At 37.2% G+C, this 21,718-nt stretch overlaps 1 protein-coding gene across 3 annotated transcripts in view; it reads right to left on the reverse strand.

Moving 5' to 3' along the window:
* The window catches only part of Mgat4a (alpha-1,3-mannosyl-glycoprotein 4-beta-N-acetylglucosaminyltransferase A), a 100,433-nt gene that overhangs the window by 46,412 nt on the left and 32,303 nt on the right, over positions 1-21,718 (reverse strand). For 2 of the 3 annotated variants that reach the window (XM_042695462.1, XM_042695463.1), the window contains exons 3-5: positions 12,581-12,748; positions 10,697-10,837; positions 1,530-1,663 (exon numbers count right to left, since the gene is read on the reverse strand). In XM_042695462.1, coding sequence (XP_042551396.1) covers positions 1,530-1,663; positions 10,697-10,837; positions 12,581-12,748 — 443 coding nt within the window. The remainder of the gene's footprint in view (positions 1-1,529; positions 1,664-10,696; positions 10,838-12,580; positions 12,749-21,718) is intronic. The other variant, XM_042695464.1, reaches the window with a different exon arrangement.

A 21,718-nucleotide genomic window follows, 5' to 3' on the forward strand; every position in this document is an offset into this window, starting at 1 on the left:
CACCCTTACTGCAAAGCACCAAGTAAAAAGACTGAAAAAATAAAACTGTTTTCACACTGCATACTAAAAGCCTCTGAAGCTAGAAATTCTCTAAACTCAGATTTTCAGAGACTAACTATAAGTGCTTTTCCAACATGGTCAACTGGTTATATCATTCAACTTGAGTTCTACTTTAAAAATAAATGAGGACTTTGGAATGCTTCTAGGCAAACTGCAGAAACAACGTGAACAAACAGGGTGATATGAAAGACATGCTAGTTAAGGTTCTCTTTACAAATTCTCAGCCATCATCATGATTGTTACCAACATAACCTGCTTGTTATGGTTCAAATTATATTCATCCTGATCTGTGTCTTTCTAAACCACTGGAATAGCACCTACACATCTACCCCTGCCATCCCTATTGAGTGGCTTTTTTGTTTAGTGGTAGTTACAAAAATATTTGGATTTTCTTTTAACTAGATACAACCTGTCTCAGTCACAATCTTAGGGACAACAGGCAGAAACAGCCTCTGGCAGAAGAGTCAGAAAAAATGACTTACTAAAGGTGACAGAGAAGAGTTCATCAGATCTCTGGTTGGGCTAAAGAACCCAGCTAGGAAGGTACATAAATAAGGTTGCCCTGCAGCCAAGAATCATAGAATGCTCCAGAGCCACAACTTAAGAGACTTCACTCTGTACCTGCACTGAGGTCTTGGGACAGACACTACTCTGCCATCACTATCACCAGAATAACTGTCCACAATCCTCATTACCTTTAATTTTCTTATTTTCTTTTGTTAATGACATAAAGAGTATGCATTGGTCATATATTTAACCATGTTGCTGGATTCCTCATATGCTAATAATTTGCCTTTCTGTTCTCCGGGATTTTCTATGTGATCTGAAAATAATGAAGCTGCACTCAGAGTTCAGAGTGAGAATATACAAGTGGCTGAGTCCAAGTCACATGCCTGAACTGTAAAACAAGTAGGCACTTTTAATTTCCATAGAAAGAAGTACTTCATCCCACCAGGATTAGTTGAGTGATTCCCCACATATAAGAATGGGGCGGGGCAAAAAGGTTTGTTAAAATCCTGAGTACACTGAAAAAAATATTCTGTCGTAAGTGATCTTGGGTAATAAAAATATAAGTAACAATATAGCATACATAAAATCCTCATTCACATGATTTTTGAGTTCTTTAAGAATTATAATCATGGTTGCAGCTTGACAGTGCAAAAAAGGGGTAGAGAGAATAAACATGATAAAACCCCAGAGTAAGCTAAACCTTTCCAAATTTAGGCCTCAGAGCTAAAAATGTGGATTTACTCTTTAAGATCTACATAGATGATAGTATCCTGCTAACAACAAAGATTACTATTCCTGTTTGTAACTGCAGAAAAGTTAAACATTATAAGTTACACTGACATTAAACTATTAGATGGCATGCATTACCCAAATTTACTTACCACTCTTCAAATGCTTATAAAAGCATATTCAGACTATAGTTGTAACTCATATATAGTTGAAAAATAACAAATACTTACCTCTCCTATGAAAACTACTATAACACAGTCCAACTTCTCTTCAGGATAGAGATTATCAATAAGAGAATGAAGAGTTTCTATGAGGTAAGATTTAACTTCTCTCTTCACTGTGGGGATTCCCATTACTATTGAAACTGAAACAAAAAAATATATAAAATATTTTACAAGAATATAAAAAACACCCCTCTGTACAAAGTATTATACCATCTCAAATTCATAAGAATAACTGAAGCAATCAATATCAATTTCAGAAAGAAAGAAAAAGGGCATGGCTGTGTTATTCTTTTCCTTTGGCTTAACCAGGGTGCAGAAGGAGAGGAAGGTTGAAAGGAGGAGAAAAGGAAGGAGAGTGGAAAGGGGCAAAGAGGAAAAGGGCAAGGAGGAAGGAAAAATATGTGGTAAGAGATTAAATCTCACAATAAAGAGTGACAATGAAGTATATTTGACAAATTTTTATTATACAGCTTAAACCTATAAACACATGCTAAAAATTTCTTACATATCAACCTCAAGTAACTAAGGGAGTCAATATCATGTCTACAGCTTCCTTGCCAAAAATGTATAATCCTCAATCTAACCATATAGAAACACCAGGTAAATTCTAATGAGAGAGTCCACAGAATAACCAGTCCCTACTCTTTTAAAGTGCCATGGTCCTGTAAGAAAAAGAACTGTCCCAGATTGGAAGGGACTAAGAAAACAATGAACTAGGAAATCCTATGTTGGACTCTGGAACAGAAGAAAACTTAAAAGGAAAAAATCTGAAATAGAGACAAGGTTAATGAACAGTATAGCATCAAAGTTAATTTTCTGGTTTGGATCACTGTAATAACGTGAATAGGGACTACTACTGGCATTTGTACAATACTTTCAAGGTCTAAAGTTATAGTCAACTACATTGTATTGCTTGGTTTGAATGCAAACTTCCTAATAGTGAATGATATTGGTGTAATAAGTTTCATGTTTTCTTTGTACATTTAATCCTGAGACATTATCTAGGTGGACAATGGAACTTATACCCAGCTAAAAAAGTTTAAAAAAAACTGAACTAACTATGTAGACAAGGCACATACTCAAACATATACCAGCTCCCTGTGCTCCCAATGTGCAATGAAGCACATCCATCCCGAGGTGAGACAACATTCGGTCACATTTCAGACAAACCACTTTGTATGACTTTACAGTAACTTAGCTAACGCCCTTCTGCCTCCATTTTAACAAACAAAATCTCAGGTCTTTCTAAAGGACCGTATTTATTGTACTTATGTATCACTTAATCCTTTAGCATGTGTAAAATTATTAGGTTCTAATTTTTAATGTTTAAAGTTTTTTGCCTGTTTGTTGTTGTTCAAGTCATGGTACTTGAACTCAGGATCTGGGTGCTATCCCTCAGCTCATTCACTCAAGAATAGCACTCTACTACTATGCCACATCATTTCCAGTCTTCTGGTGTTTAATAGGAGCTAAGAGTCTCACAGACTTTCCTGCTCAGTCTGACTCTGAACTGTGATCCCCATATCTCAGTCTAAGTAGCTAGGATTACAGAGGTGACCCTCCAGTTCCCAGCATCGTTTTTTTGCTTGTTTATTTACTTACTGTTTTTGTGGTATCAAGGCCCCCAGGGTGGGCCTCATGAATGCTAGAGTGGCAAGCACCCTACCACTAAGCCACATTCTCAGCCCTGATTATTAGGTTCTTATCTTTTCTATGTGTAATTGACAAATTTTTTGAGTGTTGTGATCCTAATTCCATTTTTCTCATTTTATTGAGCAATGTTTCATAGCAAAGGTTTTGGGGAACACATACTGTGTTAAAGAACTGTTTTTCAAAGTTTTATATTTTTAAAAAATTATATCTCAAAAGTTTTAGTATTATAAGTATTATTTGTTTTGTACATATTAAAAATAATTTTGCCAAGTGCTAGTTATTCATGCCTATCATCCTGACTACTCAGAATGCTGAGATCTAGAGGATCATGAAGCCAGCCTACCAAAAAAGCAAGGCTAGAATATGCATGGTAGAGTGTTACCTAACCAACAGTGAAACCCTGAGTTCAAAATAATAATGATAATAATAATAATAATAACAATAATAAATTTAATCTTAATATTGAAAAATTAGAGATGCTGCAAAATAATTAGAAGTCATGCAATTCTAAAGTTAGAAGGCTAAAGGTAATAGACCATCTAACCTACTAGGACTATTCTATAAATAAGATACTAAGGTAGCAAAGGTTCCATGTTGTATTCCTCCCTTTCATTTCAAGATGAAGAGCTATCAATGACTCAGAGATAGGCTCTGTATTGTATTTGTTCAGTAAATACCTATGGAAAGCAAGGCATTATTCTAGGTGTTAAGCATATAATGGTAAAAGACAAATGGCCTCTGTTCTCCTAAATCATCTTTCTATCTCTCCTACCGATCTAGTCCAAGTTCATCCTATCTCAAGTGGATCACTAAAGTAACATTATTTTTTGTTTCTTTGGTTGGCTGGGTTTTATTTTAGGATTTGTCATTTTTTGTTTTGTTTTTGATACTAGAATTCTGGGTATTATATTATCATTTGGTTTTTCTTTCTCACAGCTAATGTTCTGTCACTTGAGTTGCATTTCCATTCTAGCATTTTGCTGGTTAACTGAAATCTCAAAGACTTTACTGCCCAGCCTGGCTATGAACCACAATCCCCCAGCTCTCAGCCTCTTGAGTAGCTAGAATTATAAGTGTGAACCACCAGTGCCAAGCCTCCAGAGCCACCAGTGCCAAGCTGGTTGATTGTTTTTTTGTTATATGGTATCAATATGTTGACAGGCTGACAGAAAACTTGTAATTCTCCTCAGCATCCTGAGTGCTGGGATTACTGGCATGTATCACTAGGCTTCACTTAAAACAGCGTCTTAAACTGGGCATTGGTGGCTCATGCCTGTAATCCTAGCTACTGAGGAGGCTGAGAGCTGAGGATCTCGGTTCAAAGCCAGTCCAGGCAAGAAAGTCCATGAGACTCTTATCTCCAATTAACTACCAGAAAACTGGAAGTGGCACTGTGGCTGAAGTGATAGGGCACTCACCTTGAGCTGAAGAGCTGAGGGACAGCGCCAAGGCCCAGAGTTCAAGCCCCATGACAGACACCCCCCCCCCAAAAAAAAAAATATATATATATATAGCTTCTCAATCTGGTCTCTCCCTTCTGCTCCTCTTAGATCCTCAAACATTCTTTCTATGGGAGAATACGTGATATCTAAATTTTAAGTTAAAAAGTCATCCTTAATAAGTCCTAGAATCCCTTTAGTAGACTCCTACTACTGTTAGGATAAAAACCAAAATCCTACAACTATCTAGAACACCCTAACATTATTTAGCCTTAACTAACATCGGTAGCCTCATCTGGTTCCATGTTTCCTCACTCAACATATTGTAACTAAAGTGACCTGCTGTCATTTTCTAGACTAGTACATGCTTCTGTCCATCATAGGGCTGTTGTAGTGCTCTTATGATTTTTTTCCCTTTGTGGCAAAAATAAAAAAATAAATAATGACTTCCTAAAGAGGACCGTGTGCCAATTCTTGGAACCTGTGAAGAATACATGACTTTTACATAGCAAAAGGAACCTTTCAGTTTTGACTAAGTTAAGCACCTTGAGATGGAAGATTATTCTGAACTACCAGTATGTTCAATGTAACCACAAGGGGCTTTATAAGAGGTAGGCAGAAGGGTAGGTGTGACAGAAGATATAATGTAACAATAAAAGCAAGAGGTTTACAGGGAAAGATTTGAAAAAGCTAGCCTCTGAAGATAACCCCTTGCCTTTCCTAGCTTCTATAGGCTGCCTACATTGTTTTGTGGGCCTTTATTCATGTTCAAAGCATAGTACAAATCCCTCCCTGACTGTGATCCTTTTGTGAGGAAAGATTAACCCAATAGGTTCCAGAAGGAATATACCCTTTAGATACTTTAATTTTAGAACTTTTGCCCCCCAAAACTATTAGACAATAAACTTCTCTTTTTTTAGGACACTGAGCTTGTGCCATAGGAAACATACCTCTTCACCAGCAAACTACATTTTTTTTTAATTGTGAAAATACTGTGCATAGGGGTTACAATTACATGGGCAAGATAATGAGTACATTTCTTATCAAGCATTGTGGCCTCCTCCTTTGTTTCCTCTTCCTATCCTTTCCCATCCTCCCCCTACCCCCCCACCCAATCCTCCTCCCCTACCCCACCAAAGTTGTAAAGTTAGTTTTCGACATAGCAACTTGTACATCTCATTGTTGCAATAGGTCCACCTGTATCCCTATTTAAACGATTTGTTTTTTCCCTTCTCCACCACAAATTATACCAACATCAAAGACAGTGAAAGCAAGGGTTATACTGTGGGGTAGGGACACACAAAGCAACAAAGAAATAATCTTATAAATGTGTTAGAAACAATCCCATGAAAGAAAAAAAAACATTTGAATACATATCTTAGGGTTCATTTCCCTAACATCAACTTATCTGACCTTTTCTGCTTGACTCAGATATATACTAGTTATTGCAAATAAGGGAAACCATGGGACCTATGTTTCTTTGGGCCTGGCTTACCTCACTTATTATTTTTTCCAAGTCCTTCCATTTCCTAACAAATGGGGCAATGTCATTTTTTTCTGATAGAGGCATGGAATTCCATTGTGTATATATACCACATTTTCTTGATCCGTTCATCTACTGAGGGGCATCTGGGTTCCATACCATAGCTATGGTAAATAATGCTGCAATAAACATAGTCGTGCTGGTAGCTTTAGTGTGGTCTTGTTTGTGATCATTTGGGTAAATGCCCAAAAGTGGGATTGCTGGGTCACAGGGGAGCCCTATGTGGAGTCTTTTGAGGAACCTCCATACTGCTTTCCGAAGTGGTTGAACAAGTTTACACTCCCACCAACAATGCAGTAAGTTTCCCTTCTGCATCTGTTATTTAAATTAGAGTTCTTGATTATAGCCATTCTAACTGGGGTAAGGTAGTATCTCAATGTTGTTTTGATTTGCATTTCTTTTATGGCTAGGGAGGTTGAGCATTTCTTCATGTGTCTATTGGCCATCCTTCTTTCCTCTTCAGAAAAGTTTCTCTTTAAGTCTTTAGCCCACTTATTTAGCAAACTACATTTTTTACTGGTCTGAAATCAAATACATATAATTCCACATCTACTTAATTAGGTCAAAGCCCTTTTTATATATCCTCAAAGCATCCTTTACATCACTAAATATTGTGATTACATAATTACTTGTGTAATTGCTTATTTTGCAGTTATAACATTCACAAGAGTAGCATTCAACTTCACAAATTAAAGTGTCTGGCACAGGGGAGTAGCTAATGGACTTTGATTTCAGCAAATACTGTTGTCCACCACCAACCAGGAATTCCATTTTGGTTGTTCACCTACAAGAGTCTTTTGTCAGGCATCATGTTTGGCACTAAATGGATCAAGACCTGGGTATTTCTTCAACCCAAGAAATTGTTTTCTAGTATTTGATTTCCTTCCCTTTCTTTGTTTTCTCCTTCTGACGTACCATTTTTATTTCCTTCCATTCTTTAGGTACTTTATGATGTTTTCTGGAAGAACTCTATGACTTAACCTTTTTGACCACTAAAGTCATTTTCAGCTGGACCTATTCTTAATCAGGGTATGTATGTGGAAATTGTGAATATAATCACTGAAATGAAAAATAACTGGTCCTTTATAATATTGTTTTTGGTTTTTATCCTATCTAATGACTCATCATATATCATTTGCTCCAGAAAGTCTATTTTAATTTTCTTTAGTGTTGTCATCCATGGTATTGATCTTTGATTCCAGGAAACTTCTACTTGTAGAAGATACACTTTTGTTTGGCTGGGTAGTTTTAGTTTCTGTAGTCCTAGAGATTGGACCACAGGTCTTACTCATGCTAGACAAACATACTACTGCAGTGCTCCATTCCAGCTACAGAAGGCACCGTTTACTAGCTGTAGTTGCCATGTCTAATCAGAGCAGCTACCTCTGAAATTATGTAGGAGGATTCAAGGTGGTGCTGGGTAAGTGGTCAGAATTTTGTTCTGGACTTCAGAATTCCAGTCTTCTCTCAGGGTCAGTAACCACTGCAATCTTAGGAAGGCTTTGCTCCTCTAAGTTCTATTCCCAAACTACTAAAAAACAGAATTTTTAGAAAGCAGTAGTTTTCCACTAATATAAAAAGCAGTCATTTATAATACAAAGTCCCTATACAGCTTATGGGGTTGCATAAAATTCCATAAGTTATGTGCAAAAATGTTTTTATGTGCATTTTTTAAACATAGGTTAATTGCCTTCCTAGGACAGTAAAGAGTTCTGCAGCTCAAAACTATTAAAAACTGAGAATTTAGGAAGGAAAAAAATTTAATGCAAATTTGCATTTTCCAGCCCTCCACTTCCCCTACCCCTACTCCTGCTGGGTTTTTTCTACCTTTCAAAAGTGTCAATTTTATAAAAATGTTAACTACTAAAAAGTTGGCTGATCGAGATTTTGTTACATTACTATTGTTGATAAGGTCATGTAAGTAAATGGAATAAAATAAAGTATCTTCAAAAGAAATGTCAAATTCACAAAATTATTAAAAGCAGGCTATTCTTAAAGAGCCTGATAAAGGTAATTAAAGTTTGTTAGGGTTTTTTGTTGTCTTATTTGGAGTTTTTCAGTTGGGTTCTTTGTTTTTGTATTCTGAAGGTTTTCTGATAGTTCATTTTTGTTTTTGCAGAGTTGCAAAAGTGATACAATGTTCCCATTTCATTTCATTTTCTGGCTTTTGGCTGTTTCAAGATAGTCTTGGTATGTAACCCAGGCTAGCTTAGACCTCATAATCCACCTGCCTTAGCTGCTAAATGCTGGGGGTTGCGGGTGTATGACACTATGTATGCCAACTGAAAGTTATTAAATGATGTGAAAACTTCTCCTTTCTCCCCTCCTTACTCTCTTGTACTATGGTTTTCACTTGGGACCTCAAGTTTGCTTGGCTTACTTGCTTACAGTTGGTACTCTACTACTTGAACTATACCTCCAGCCTGGCTTTTCACTGATTAGCTGAAATAGTCTCAGAGTCTTTTCTGTTCAGGCTGGTTCTGAACTGCAATCCTTCAGATTAGCCAAGATTACAGGCATGAGCCACTTGTGCCTTACAAAAATTTCTATTTTCGGGGCTGGGAATGTGGCTCAGTGGTAGAGCGCTTGCCTTGCATGCATGAGGCCCTGGGTTCAATTCCTCAGCACCACATAAGCAAAAGAAAAAAAAAAGCCGGAAGTGGCACTGTGGCTCAAGTGGTAGAGTGCTAGCCTTGAGCTGAAGAGCTGAAGGACAGTGCCCAGGCCCAGAGTTCAGGACCCATGACCAGACCCCCCCCCCCCAAAACAAAATTTCAATTTTCATTTTGTTATTCTTTTTTGGTTGTTATTAAGTAGTTGTACAAAAGGATGTTATTATTAAGTAGCTGTAAAATTCCATAAGTTAGGTTATGAATATAATGCTTCTTGTTCACTTCATTTTCTCCCATCTTCCCCTCCCACTCATACCCACAAGTAACATAGTTCATCTTTTACAGTGTACATTGAATACAATGACTGCATTTGCTCACCCTTCCTTCCTTCATTCCTGTGACCCCTGCTATTCTTATTAATATTGATGTTTCTTACTGAAATTCTGGTTTTTAAATGGAGAGATATAAAATCAGCTTAAAAAATAATTAACAGGGGCTGGGAAGGTGGCTCAGTGGTAGAGCGCTTGCCTTGCATGCATGAGGCCCTGGGTTCGATTCCTCAGCACCACATAAGCAGAAAAAAGAGCCAGAAGTGGCGCTGTGGCTCAAGTGGTAGAGCACTAGCCTTGAGCTGAAGAGCTGAGGGACAGGGCCCAGGCCCAGAGTTCAGGCCCACGACTGGACCCAATAAATAAAATAATTAACAATCTAAGAAAAGTAATTTAGAGTTACCCTACATATTAATCTTTGTATATCTGATACATGCAGAATGGCAGGCTTAAGTATTTCTTGAATCAATAAAAAAAATGGGAGAATAAATATGAAAATGACTGTTTAAACTACTGCCTACTTAGAAGGATAGCATGTTTTAAATGACTAATAGAAAGATGACAGAACTAAAATAAGATAGATGTAAAAGCATATACTAATAGGTTAAATAGTATGGAAAAAATGTGACCCTCCCCCCCCCAAAAATGACAGGAAAATACTTAAGATTTTTATTAAATCAAAAGCCAACTAGTCCAGAAGTATAGTTCCATAGTAAGGTGCTTGCATAGAACACATGATGCCCTGAGTTTAATCCTTGGGACTCAAGAAAAGGAGGAAAAAGTGCAAGTTAGAAAGATAGGAAAGGAAGGAAGGAAGGAAGGGAGAAAGAAAGGGAGAGAGCAACAGGAGAGAGAGAAAAATGGAGGAAAGGAAGGTGGGAGGGGCAGGAGGAAGGGAGGGAGGAATGGAGGGAGGGGAGGAGGAGAGGAAGAGGGAGGAAAGAAGAGAAAGATAGATAAACAAAATAAAATTTACAATTCAATGGCTGTGAAGTAATGAGTTATATAAGAGAATGAAATATCATTTAATTCTCTAGCATTTTAAAACCTACAAAGAAAAAGTTAATGAAGTTCAAATGTAGGATTAAAATGTAGCAAGATGTAGTCAACAAATCCTATAAGGAAAATCCAAGAAGCCCTGGTGAGACAAAGAGAGAAAAATTGCCATAAATTATGATTTTAGTATATAGGGAAGAAAATCCAAGTATTACTCCATGACAAGTTAAATGAAAGTGACTATCTACCTACATCTTTAATAAAAGTAGGGCAAACATAAAACAAACCTTGATATGATTGTATAAACTACTAATGTTGAAATAAGATACAAGGTGGAAAATCATCCACCACCCCAATTTTCAAATTGAAAAAGTACAAAGGTTTAAATATTTGGCTGTCTAAACTAGGGTTCCTTGATCTTATTCTGGTCTGTGAAAAGAAATGCACAACTCCTTTCCTCATGGAGTTTGGAATGAATCCCAAGTTACTGAGCACAGATAAAGACTTTTTTTCTCTTATCTGCCAGTGGTTAACACTAATAAGCCAAGTTACAATTCAGACAAAAGGTACAACCATATTAGGAATCACTAAATAAACATACCTCCTGTTCTTCCATTTCCAATCTGTACAGCAGGATGAAGACTTTTTTCATTTTGCAATAAATGAGGCAAATGATAATAAATACTTGGCACTTGAAGGGATTTTTTGCTTGTTAACTCTTTTAGTAGCTTTAAGGTATTATCTGAAATACAGAAACAATTAAGCCACAAGCCACAGGAACATCTTAAATTACAGAATTTGCTGACTTCATTTTTAAGATAGTGGTATTCAAACATTCTTTTTACCTCTAACTTCTTTTTATAAAGCTTATCTTTTAAATATTAAACAAATATTTATTGGTTATCTATCTTGTTCTAGGAATTGTGCCATGCATATGAAAATCAACAGTCATCAAAACACATACAGATCCTGCCTTAAAGAAACTTATAAATTCATGAAAATAACCCACAGGCTACCAGAAATGTGATATATCCTAACAGAGTTGAAAGACAGAGGAAAGGTCACCAACAAATTATTTAAAGATGCTTAGTATTTTCAGGTATATTATGCAATGGTCATTTATAGATATTCAAATAGTATTTTGAAGAATATTTAATGACATAGGAAAATTTCTCATTGTACAATTTCAAGAAAAGAAAAAAAATGCATGGAAAAATAGACTAGAAAGAAACAAAAAATTGTTAACAGAAAAACATCTGACTGGTTCACGGGTGATTTATTATCTATACTATTCCATAATCCTACCCAATACTGTGACAAAATACATACTTATCATCAGGAAGGGAAGCAAAAGATGTAAAGGGTTCAAAAGTAAGGTAATAATTTCAAGATTAGAGTAACACTTGGTTTATCAATTTGTTTAGATTAGCAGGGTAATCACAAAAGATCACACAACTTTAGAGACAACTGATTAGAAATTTGTTTCATCCTAACTACTACCTGAGATGGGCACAGAAACAGTAAAAATAATTGGTGTTCATTTTACTCTGACTTGAAGATCTCAGACAAGGAACAGGTTAGACATTCCCAAAAAGTGTACATTATGGAGCTGGGAAGGTGGCTCCGTGGTAGAGTGCTTGCTTTGCATGCATGAGCCCCTGGGTTCAATTCCTCAACACCACATAAACGGAAAAAAAAGCTGGAAGTGGTGCAGTGGCTCAAGTGGTAGAGCGCTAGCTCAGGGACACCACCCAGGCCCAGAGTTCAAGACTTACAACCGACCAAAAAAAGAAAAAAAAAGTGTACACTATGAAACCAGGTATCTTCCTTAAAATTTAGATTAAGAGTACTAACTAAGCCAGGTGCCGGTGGCTCACGCCTGTAATCCTAGCTACTCAGTTCAAAGCCAGCCAGGAAGTCCGCTAAACTCTTATCTCCAATAAACCACTAGAAAACCAGAAGTGGTGCTGTGGCTCAAGTGGTAGAGTGCTCGCCTTGAGCTGAAGAGCTGAGGGACAGTGCCCAGGCTCAGAGTTCAAGCCCCACAACTGACCCAAAAGAAAAAAAAAAAAAAAAAAAAAGAGTACTAACTGCTTTAAATACTCCAATTCTCAAAGGGACTTCTGAAATGTATATACATTATATATAGAGAGTGTATATACATATATACATACATATATATGTACATGTTACAGCAATATGCATAAACAAAAAGTTAAATTTTAGTCTCATTTTGAATGCCTTAAAAGATATGTTCTTCACCATTGTCAATAAACTTATAAAACTGAAAACTTATCTTGTTAGTATTCTCTTAACATCAAATTTAGCAATTGAGTCCCTTTACAACTCACTAACACAGAAAGTTTTGTGTGCTTCTCTTCCTACATCCTGCTCTGAGAGCTGATAAATTATACAAGTTTTAATAACATACTCCAAATAACCCCTTAACATAATCATTGCATAATGCAAAATATATCATTTGTACCTGAAAACTTATTCAATTCATCCTTACTTCCATTTGTTTCTGCTCCTACACGTCGGAATTGTTGTACAATGGTGCTTAACTCAGAGGAACGTTGGGAGATTCTGTGTTCAGCTATTCGGAGACGCTCTTTTAAAGCAAGAAATTCTCGTTGATAAGCAATTAGTTTTTCTATAAAAAGCAAAACCAAAAAAATAAGTTTTAGTGTATCTTCTTTCTTCTTGAGGAGGAGAAGAGGGTCAAGACAGTTTCTTACTATGCTGCTCAGGCTGACTTTAATCCTGCAATCTTCCTATCTCAGCCTCCTGAGTGTTGAGATTACAAAGACATGCCATCATGCCCAGCTCTTACATTGACCGACCAAAGGAGATTTGTGTATTTCTTTAAAAAGAGAAAAAGAAGAAAAAAGAAAAAAAAAAACAGGTGCCAGTGGCTCACGCCTGTAATCCTAGCTACTCAGGAGGCTGAGACCTGAGGATCGCAGTTTGAAGCCAGCCAGGGCAAGAAAGTCCATGAGACTCTTATCTCCAATTAATCACAGAAAAAATAGTTGGAAGTGGTGCTGTTGCTCACAGTGCTAGCCTTGAGTGAAAAGGAGCTCAGGGACAGTGCCCAGTCCTAGAGTCAAGCCCTAGGACCAGCGAAGAAGAAAGAAGAAGAAGAAGAGAGAGAGAGAGAGAGAGAGAGAGAGAGAGAGAAAGGAAGGAAGGAAGGAAGGAAGGAAGAAGAAGAAGAAAGGGAGGAGGAGGGAGGAAAGAGGGAGCGAGAGGGAAGGAAGGAAAGAAGGAAGGAAAGGAAGGAAGGAAGGAAGGAAGGAAGGAAGGAAGGAAGGAAGGAAGGAAAGAAAGAAAGAAAGAAAGAAAGAAAGAAAGAAAGAAAGAAAGAAAGAAAGAAAGAAAGAAAGAAAGAAAGAAGAAAGAAAAAGAAAGAAAGAAAGAAAGAAAGAAAAGAAGGAAAAGAAAGAAAGAAAGAAGGAATCTGGGCATAGTGATGCACATCTAAAATCCTAGCTACCTGGAGGGTGTTGTTAGGAGGATCTCAGTTACAGGCCAGTTCAGGAAAAGTTGATTAGAACCTCTACCAAAAAAAACAAACTAAAACTTGGGAAGTAGCTCAAGTATAATACTAGCAAGTGTGAAGTCTAAAATTCAGTCTTTAGGTCCATAAAAAGAGACTCTGAAAACCTCAATGAGCTTACATGTACAACAAGCTTAATTAAACCACTTATTTTAATAATTTGAGACAATCATTAGTCAAGAAAACCTGCTCTGGGAAATAAAAATGGACTTACAAGGATGAACATAGGCATTAAAATAAGTATAAATGGGAAACAGAGAGACAAGTACACAATAAGAAAAGGCCCAAGGACAGAACTGAGTATTCATATTCATACCAGCAGTGGATGTACAGTAGTTGAGGCAGTGGGAGTAGAAATTAAGAAAAGCCTAAACAATAGTTTGCAACTTTTCTATCAATTTTGCTAGCCTAAGGCTACTACTTTGACACTGAAACTAAAGTCTTAGAAAGGCTATTTTTATTTAATATTATAATCTCTACCTTATTCAAAGATAATTTATAAGAAACAGACTTATGAAATTAAATCTGCGTGTTTGGTAAAGTTGGCCTTAAACTGTCCACTAAGCACAGTAGCTCACACCTATCTATAGTCTTGATACTTAGGAGGCAGAAATCAAGAAAAATCTCAGTTTGAAGCCAGCTGAACATAAGCCAGGCGCTGGTAGCTCACACCTGTAATCCTAACTACTCAGGAGGCTGAGATCTGAGTATTGCAGTTCAAAGCCAGCCTGGGCAGGAAAGTCCATGAGATTCTTACCTCCAATTAATCACCAGAAAACTGGAAGTAGCACTGTAGCTCAAGTGGTAGAGTGCTAGCCTTGAGCTGAAGAGCTCAGGGACAGTGCCCAAGCCCAGAGTTCAAGCCTCATGACCAACCAAAATAAAATTTTAAAAAAAGCTGGACATGGCCATGCAGAGAACACAAATAGGAGGACAACAGTCCAGGCCAGCCTAAGGCATACAGAAAGATCCCTTCTCAATCAATAGTTAAGCACAGTGACAAAAGCTTGTCATCCCAGCAGTGTGAGATTAGGAAGACAGAGGTTCCAGGCAAGCTCAGGCAGAAAAATTCACAGGATTCAATCTCAATGGAAAGAAGCTGAGTGTGATGGTATATGCCTGTCATCCCCATGATGACAGAAAGTGTAAAATAGGTGTATCATGGTCCAAGCATGTACCTGGGCAGGAAGCAAAACTCATCTCAAAACTATCAGTGAAAAGAAGGACTGGAGGCATGGCTCTGTGATAGAACAATAGAACACCTGTCTTGCAAACTTTGCCCTGATTTTAAATCCCACTACTGACAAAAAAAAAAAGTTTTTTTTTAATTAACAGATAAAGGGAAAGCATTGCTTACAGCTGAGTGTCAATTAATAAATGCAGAAGGAATGATGAACAGAGGAAAATCACCATTTCAATCACCATAAAAATGACTTACCGCTGGGCACTGGTGGCTCACGCCTGTAATCCTAGCTACTCAGGAGGCTGAGATCTGAGGATCACAGGTCAAAGTCAGCCCAGGCAGGAAAGTCCGTGAGACTCTTACCTCCAATAAACCACTAGAAAACCGGAAGTGCCACTGTGGCTCAAGCGGTAGAGCACTTGCCTTGAGCTGAAGAGCTGAAGGACAAGGCCCAGGCCCAGGCCTAGAGTTCAAGCTCCATGACCGACAAAAATAATAATACTTGAACAAGAATAAAAAGTGAACCTCTAAGTGGAACATTAGGGGCTCATGCCTGTAATCCCAGCTACTCAGGAAGTTGAGATCTATGGATGAACCTTCAAAGCCAGCTCAGGTAGGAAAATCTGTGAGACACATTATCTCCAATTAACTATCAAAAAAACTGGAAATGCTGCTATGGCTCAAAGTGGTAGAGCACTAACTAGCCTTGAGCACAACAGCTAGGACCAGTGCCCATGCCCTGAGTTCAAGACCCAGGACTAGCACACAAAAAAAAGTTACACAGCTAGGTGCTAGTGGCTTACTTTATAATCTTAGCTACTCAGGAGTGTGAGATCTGAGGATCTTGGTTTGAAACCAACCCAGGCAGACAAATCCAAGAGACTCTTATCTCCAAATAATCAGCAAAAAGCTAGAAGTGGAGACCTGGTTCTAATGTAAAGCACCAACTGTGAGAGCAAGTTCAAACCCCAGTACTAGTATTTTACAAAAATGTTGTGGGCTGGGAATGTGGCTTAGTGGTAGAATACTTGCCTTAGCATGCATGAAGCTCTGGGTTCAATTCCTTAGTACCACATAAACAGAAAAAGCTGGAAGTGGTGCTGTGACTCAAGTGGTAGAATGCTAGCCTTGAGCAAAAGAAACTCAGGGATAGTGCCCAGGCCCTGAGTTTAAACCTGAGGACTGGCAAAACAAAACAAAAAAATGTTGTAACTAGTAGGTGAAAGTCTGAAGAACAGAGTATATCAACTCAAAGTTTCTCCCCACAAAGTACTCATTTTTATGGAGGGACAGATGTTAATTTTACAGTAGTAGAGAAACATGGCAGATGTTAACACATCAAGCACCTCCTGAAGTTACACACAGCAAAGGCTTGGCACATGGCATTTCTGCTGAAAATGCATAATCTGAATCTAATCTCAAGGAAGCAGCAAACATGAGGGATAATGTATAAAACACATAGCTTATACTTTAAACAGTGTGAAGGTCACTAAAGACAAAGGCTAAGGAAATGCCCAAGACTAAGGGGAATAAACAGCAAAATGGACAGCTCAATCTTGAAGTGGATAAATGATAACAAGAAACTATTGAAAAACAAATAAATAGAGAGTACAAGTGATTCTGAGAGACCTGAATAGATTTTGGAATGTTTGAAAAGTTCCCTTGGGGAATTTGAATCACATAGATTCCACTGTGGTCCTAGATGCTGTTCTTAATCCAAAATCCATGGCCACAAAAAGCCATTTTCTACCTCTCTCAAAACCTTTGTTTCTATTCTATCCTTCTATGTCAAGAGTTTATATTAAATCTCCTGAACTTGACAGTTGTACTGTGGTAATGTAAGAGTAATGCCCCTATTCTTAGGAAATAAACACTAAATCATATAGGAGTAAAGAGACATGTTTCTATTAATTACTCTCAAAGAGTTCTTAAAAGAAACAAATATCTATGTGACAGAAAGTTAAAAGAGTGTATAGCAGGCAAAAATATGTAACTCTTCATTTCTTCAAATTTTTTCCATGAAAATCATTTTTTAAGTGAGCAGGAAAATTGGATGGCTTTGGTCTTTGATCAGTTCTTGGGTGGCAGTTAGAAATATGAATCCAAGTGTACTCTGTCTACATGCATTTTCTTGGTAGTTTCTGAAACTAGACTTCCAGAGAAGACAGCTTCATGGAGGAAGAAAAAAAAAAAACCAATGCTTTTAGAGGAAGACTCCCACCTCTAATTCTAAAATGTTCTGATCTGAGGGGGCCTGAATACACTTTTGGAAATGGGCCTATGGACTCTTACTATCTACCTAAAGTCACAGATTTTCTTTCTGTTCAGATGCTGTTCTTAGTCTGAAGTCTATAGTTATGAAAAGCTATTTCTCATGTATACCACCTCCTTAGTTTCCACCCTTTCATATTAGAAGAATTTTCCACAACATTGGGAGACAGTCACAAAACACCTAGGAAGCCAAATGTGTTTCTTAAAAGTTTCTAGAATTTTCTCCAGCTATACCTTCCATCCTTATACACTTTCTTAAGGAAAGCCATGAATTAGCTCCTGGCAGTTTCATTCAAACGTCAGTATCATATACAAAAAGTTCCTCCAATTACTATTAAGTTTTCAAATAACTCCCTATTTTCAATATTAGTAAGAAATCCCTTATATTTGCTTTGAGTCATTTCAGTTTCTATGGGGGATCATACTAGGAAACTTAGGGACTCTCTTAACAGGAAGCACCTGGTTCCGCTTAGTTTTGTTATTATAGACAAAATGTTTTTAATTCTAAAAATTTATACATCCAGGTTACAAAACTAAAGTACAAATCATGTTTTGTGAATCTAAGGTTCAAAAACATAAAAATTCACCAGATGTGGTGGTACATGCCTGTAATCCCAGCTACTGGGGAGGCTTACTTAGGTTGATTGTGGTTGGAGATTGGACCCTAGTCAAAAACCTAAAACTCTACCAAAAATTAACTGAAAGTTTTTGTTTTTTTTTTAAAAAAAGGAGCTGTAGATGTGGCTCAAGTGGAAGAGAATCTGCCTAGCATATACAAGCGCAGTACTGTAAAGGAAAAAAAGTCCAAAATAATGAGTCAGAGACATGCCTCAAGTGGCAGTATTTGCTTTGCAAGAGCAAGGCCCTAACCTAAATTCAATCCTCAGTGCCACACACACACAAAAAATCCAAAACATGAAATTGTGGATAGTTGGCCTTCTTTGACAAATGACACTTTTAATAACAGAGGGCTTAAGTGGTAGAGTTCCTACCTACAAGCATGAAGTCTTGAGTTCAAACTTTAGTACTATCAAAAAACTAATAAATGAGGCTTTGGTTTCAATAATTTAAAAAAGCGTATCAATAATGTAGATGATTAATAATTAACATAAGCACAAAGATCATCAAATGAACACTACAGAAAAAAACCAGAAAATCTGATTTTTCAAACAATAATTTCTAATTAGTGAGATATGGGGAATACTACTGAATCCTCTGACCAAACGTTAAAATTATCCCAAATTAAAACCACTTTTAATTTTCTTTGCTAGTACTAAAGTATGAATCACAGTCTTGCACTTTGCATTGCAAGTGATCTACCACTAATTTCTTAATTTTTAAAAATGTAAAGCTTAATAAACAGTAAAAATCTAGCTCAAGGGGCTGGGAAGGTAGCTCAGCGGTAGAGTGCATGCCTTGCAAGCATGAGGCCCTGGGTTCGATTCCTCAGCACCACATAAACAGAAAAAGCCGGAATTGGCGCTGTGGCTCCAGTGGTAGAGCGCTAGCCTTGAGCTGAACAGCTGAGGGACAGCACCCAGGCCCAGAGTTCAGGCCCCATGACTGCCAAAAAAAAAAAAAAAAAATCTAGCTCAAAAGGATGTTGGTATATCATCTGTTCTTTAATATTAGACTAAACTACTTCACACACATAAACAATTTTCTTAAAAGATATGAATGGAACCAGGCACCAATGACTCAGATCTATAATCCTTGTTCTTCAAGAGGCTGAGATCTGGAGGATCTTGGTTTGAAGCAAGTCCGAGCAGAAAAGTCCATTAGACTCTATCTCCAATTAATTACCCAAAAGCTTTAACTGGAGATGTAGCTCACGTGATAGAGGGCAGCCAAGCAACCAAGCCAAGCAAGTGTAAGGCTCTGAATTCAAACCCTGGCACAAGAAGGGGGGAGGGGGAAGAAAGGCAGGAATGAGGGAGGTAGGGAGGGACTTCTTCACAGTTGTTAAAATTCCAAAATTTAACAAGTTTTACATTTTAGGAAGTTACTACCTTTAAAAGTGTTTTTGATGGGGATGAGGAGAAAACTAGGAGAGATCAAGGGAAGGGGTGATAATGTCCAAAAAGAAATGTACTCTTTACCTGACTTACATAAATGTAACCCCTCTATACATCACCTTGTAATAACAATTTTTTTTAAAAAAGAGTTTTTGCTTAAAATCTCAGGGACAGTGCCCAGGCCTTGAGTTCAAGTCTCATGACAAAGGGGGAACGGGGTTTGCTTCATTTGTTTAATTTCACATTCACCATTTTTACAACCAATTTAAAACAGAAAGAAAAGGGTCTGGATGAGATCACATTCACAACCTCTAAATAACAAAATAAATGCAAAAATAAGAACTAGATTCCAAAGGAGATTTAGAAGGACTGAAGACTAGAAAAAGCAATGACACAGTCAGCAGGAATCCAAACAAAATAAAATTAAAAAAAACAGAATTATATGAATAGACTATTTTAACAGAGAGTCAAAATTTAAAACAAGAGCAGATATCTCTGTTTCCTAAATTCTTTCCTACACAGAATCCATCTGGGCTTGTAAAAACAGGATTCTGGAGTCTACCTCCAGAGGTATTGATTCTATAGGTGTGAGGTGAGGCCAAAAATGTTCTAACGTGTTCCAGGGTGATGTTGATGTTACTTGGACCACCCGCTCAGAAAGAGTGGGTGGCTATTATTGTCCCCAAGGCTAGACCCAAGCAGCCTAGAAGTAGAGTTCTTTCCCAGCTTCTCCTCCTCCTTCCCATTGGTCCAAATGTCAAGGGACCTCATTAAAATGTTCAAGGCCAAAATTTCCAAGATTATATTTGGGACATTGAGGGGTTTCAAAGTATCCAGTGGACACCTATTTCATGTCTTCAGGAGTTACATGGAATTATCCCTGCCATTCTCTGTTTCCCACTAAAATCCATCGCATAAGCAAGGACTCTCAAAAGGCCTCTCTGAGATCAAAAGAGAAAATGGGGTTCAAAGTTAGACAGAATCATATATGTTATTCAAGTTACAATAAAGACCATAATGCAGCCTATCGTCTCCCCTCCGTGATAACTTCATTATACTTACAAAGCAGAGTTTGAACTAGTGAATGTATGATTGGAAAGCTTCTGGAACACAATCACTATTTCTCTAAGTTGTCCCTTAAGTAATATAATCATTAACAGTATAATTAAAAACAAACTTCTAGGTACAGGTTTAATAAGTTAAAAATCTATCTAGTGACCTTATAAAGCATACCTTATGACAAACAAATGATGCTACATATGCCTATGAGACACTTCCTTAGAAATATATTTTTTAATCTAAATGAAGGCAGTCATTTTCCTTGATTTCCCTTGAGGAAAGGAAAATCTTCTTTTAGTAATTTCATTAAGGAGCCACAAATTCCATTATCATAGTGAAATGAGGATGAAAAGTAAGTCGTGTAACTGAGGATAATACTCACTTGAATATACTTAAGATGTACGTTTTTTGTTGTTTTTTTTTTTGGGGGGGGGGGGTCCGGTCCTGGGGCCTGAACTCTGGGCCTGGGCGCTGTCCCTCAGCTCTTCAGCTCAAGGCTAGCGCTCTACTACTTGAGTCACAGCACCACTTCGGCTTTTTCTTTTTGCTTATGTGGTGCTGAGGAATTGAACTCAGGGCCTCAGGCATGCAAGGCAAGTGCTCTACCACTGAGCCCCTTAAGCAGTATGTCTTAACAGTTCTTTATTGTTTAAAATATTTACTTTTAAAGATGATTTTACTCAGTCTTATTTTTTGCAATGCAACAACCATAAAAAACTTGGTTAAAAAATTATCAGAAAAAAATTATCCTTGAGTACTTCAAACTTTTTTGTAAGCATTGTTCCATAAAACTGATGTTTCATTCTCATAGGAAAATATAAAACATTCTGCATTCTAAAAGACATAATGCTGTCTTTTTATGAATAATTCTTTTTTAAGTAATTTTGTATTTTTTATTACTATTTACTTATTATTTTTCTTTTTTATGTAAATATTTTTATTGTGAAAATACTGTACAGAGGGGTTACAATTACATGGGCAAGATAATGAGTACATTTCTTATCAAGCATTGTAGCCTCCTCCGTTGTTTCCCCTTCCCATTCCTTCCCATCTCCCCTTCCCCCCCACACACCAAAGTTGTAAAGTTCATTTTTGACATAACAACTTGTACATCTCATTGTTGCAATGGGTCCACCTGTATCCCTATTTAAACGATTTGTTTTTCCCCTTCCCCTCCACAAATTATACCGACATCAAATACAGTGAAAGCAGGGGTTATACTGTGGGGGAGGGACCTACAAAGCAACAAAGAAATAATCTTATAAATGTGTAAGAAACAATCACATGAAAGAAAAAAAAACATTTGAATACAAATCTTAGGGTTCATTTCCCTAACATCACCTTATCTTTATGAATAATTCTTAAGTCTGGGCATTTTGTTTCACATTAGGACCATTTTTATCTAAAAAGCAGAACACAGACAACCAATTCCACACTATGGAATAGTTCTACCAATATACATGATGTTCTTGTTTCCCCTTAGTTACATCTCCTTGTTTCTTTTATTATTTCACACTTTTCTTCTTCCCTCTCCCC

The sequence above is a fragment of the Dipodomys spectabilis genome, unplaced genomic scaffold, assembly GCF_019054845.1.
Source record: "Dipodomys spectabilis isolate Male_0828 unplaced genomic scaffold, ASM1905484v1 ptg000187l, whole genome shotgun sequence".
NCBI lineage: Eukaryota > Metazoa > Chordata > Mammalia > Rodentia > Heteromyidae > Dipodomys > Dipodomys spectabilis.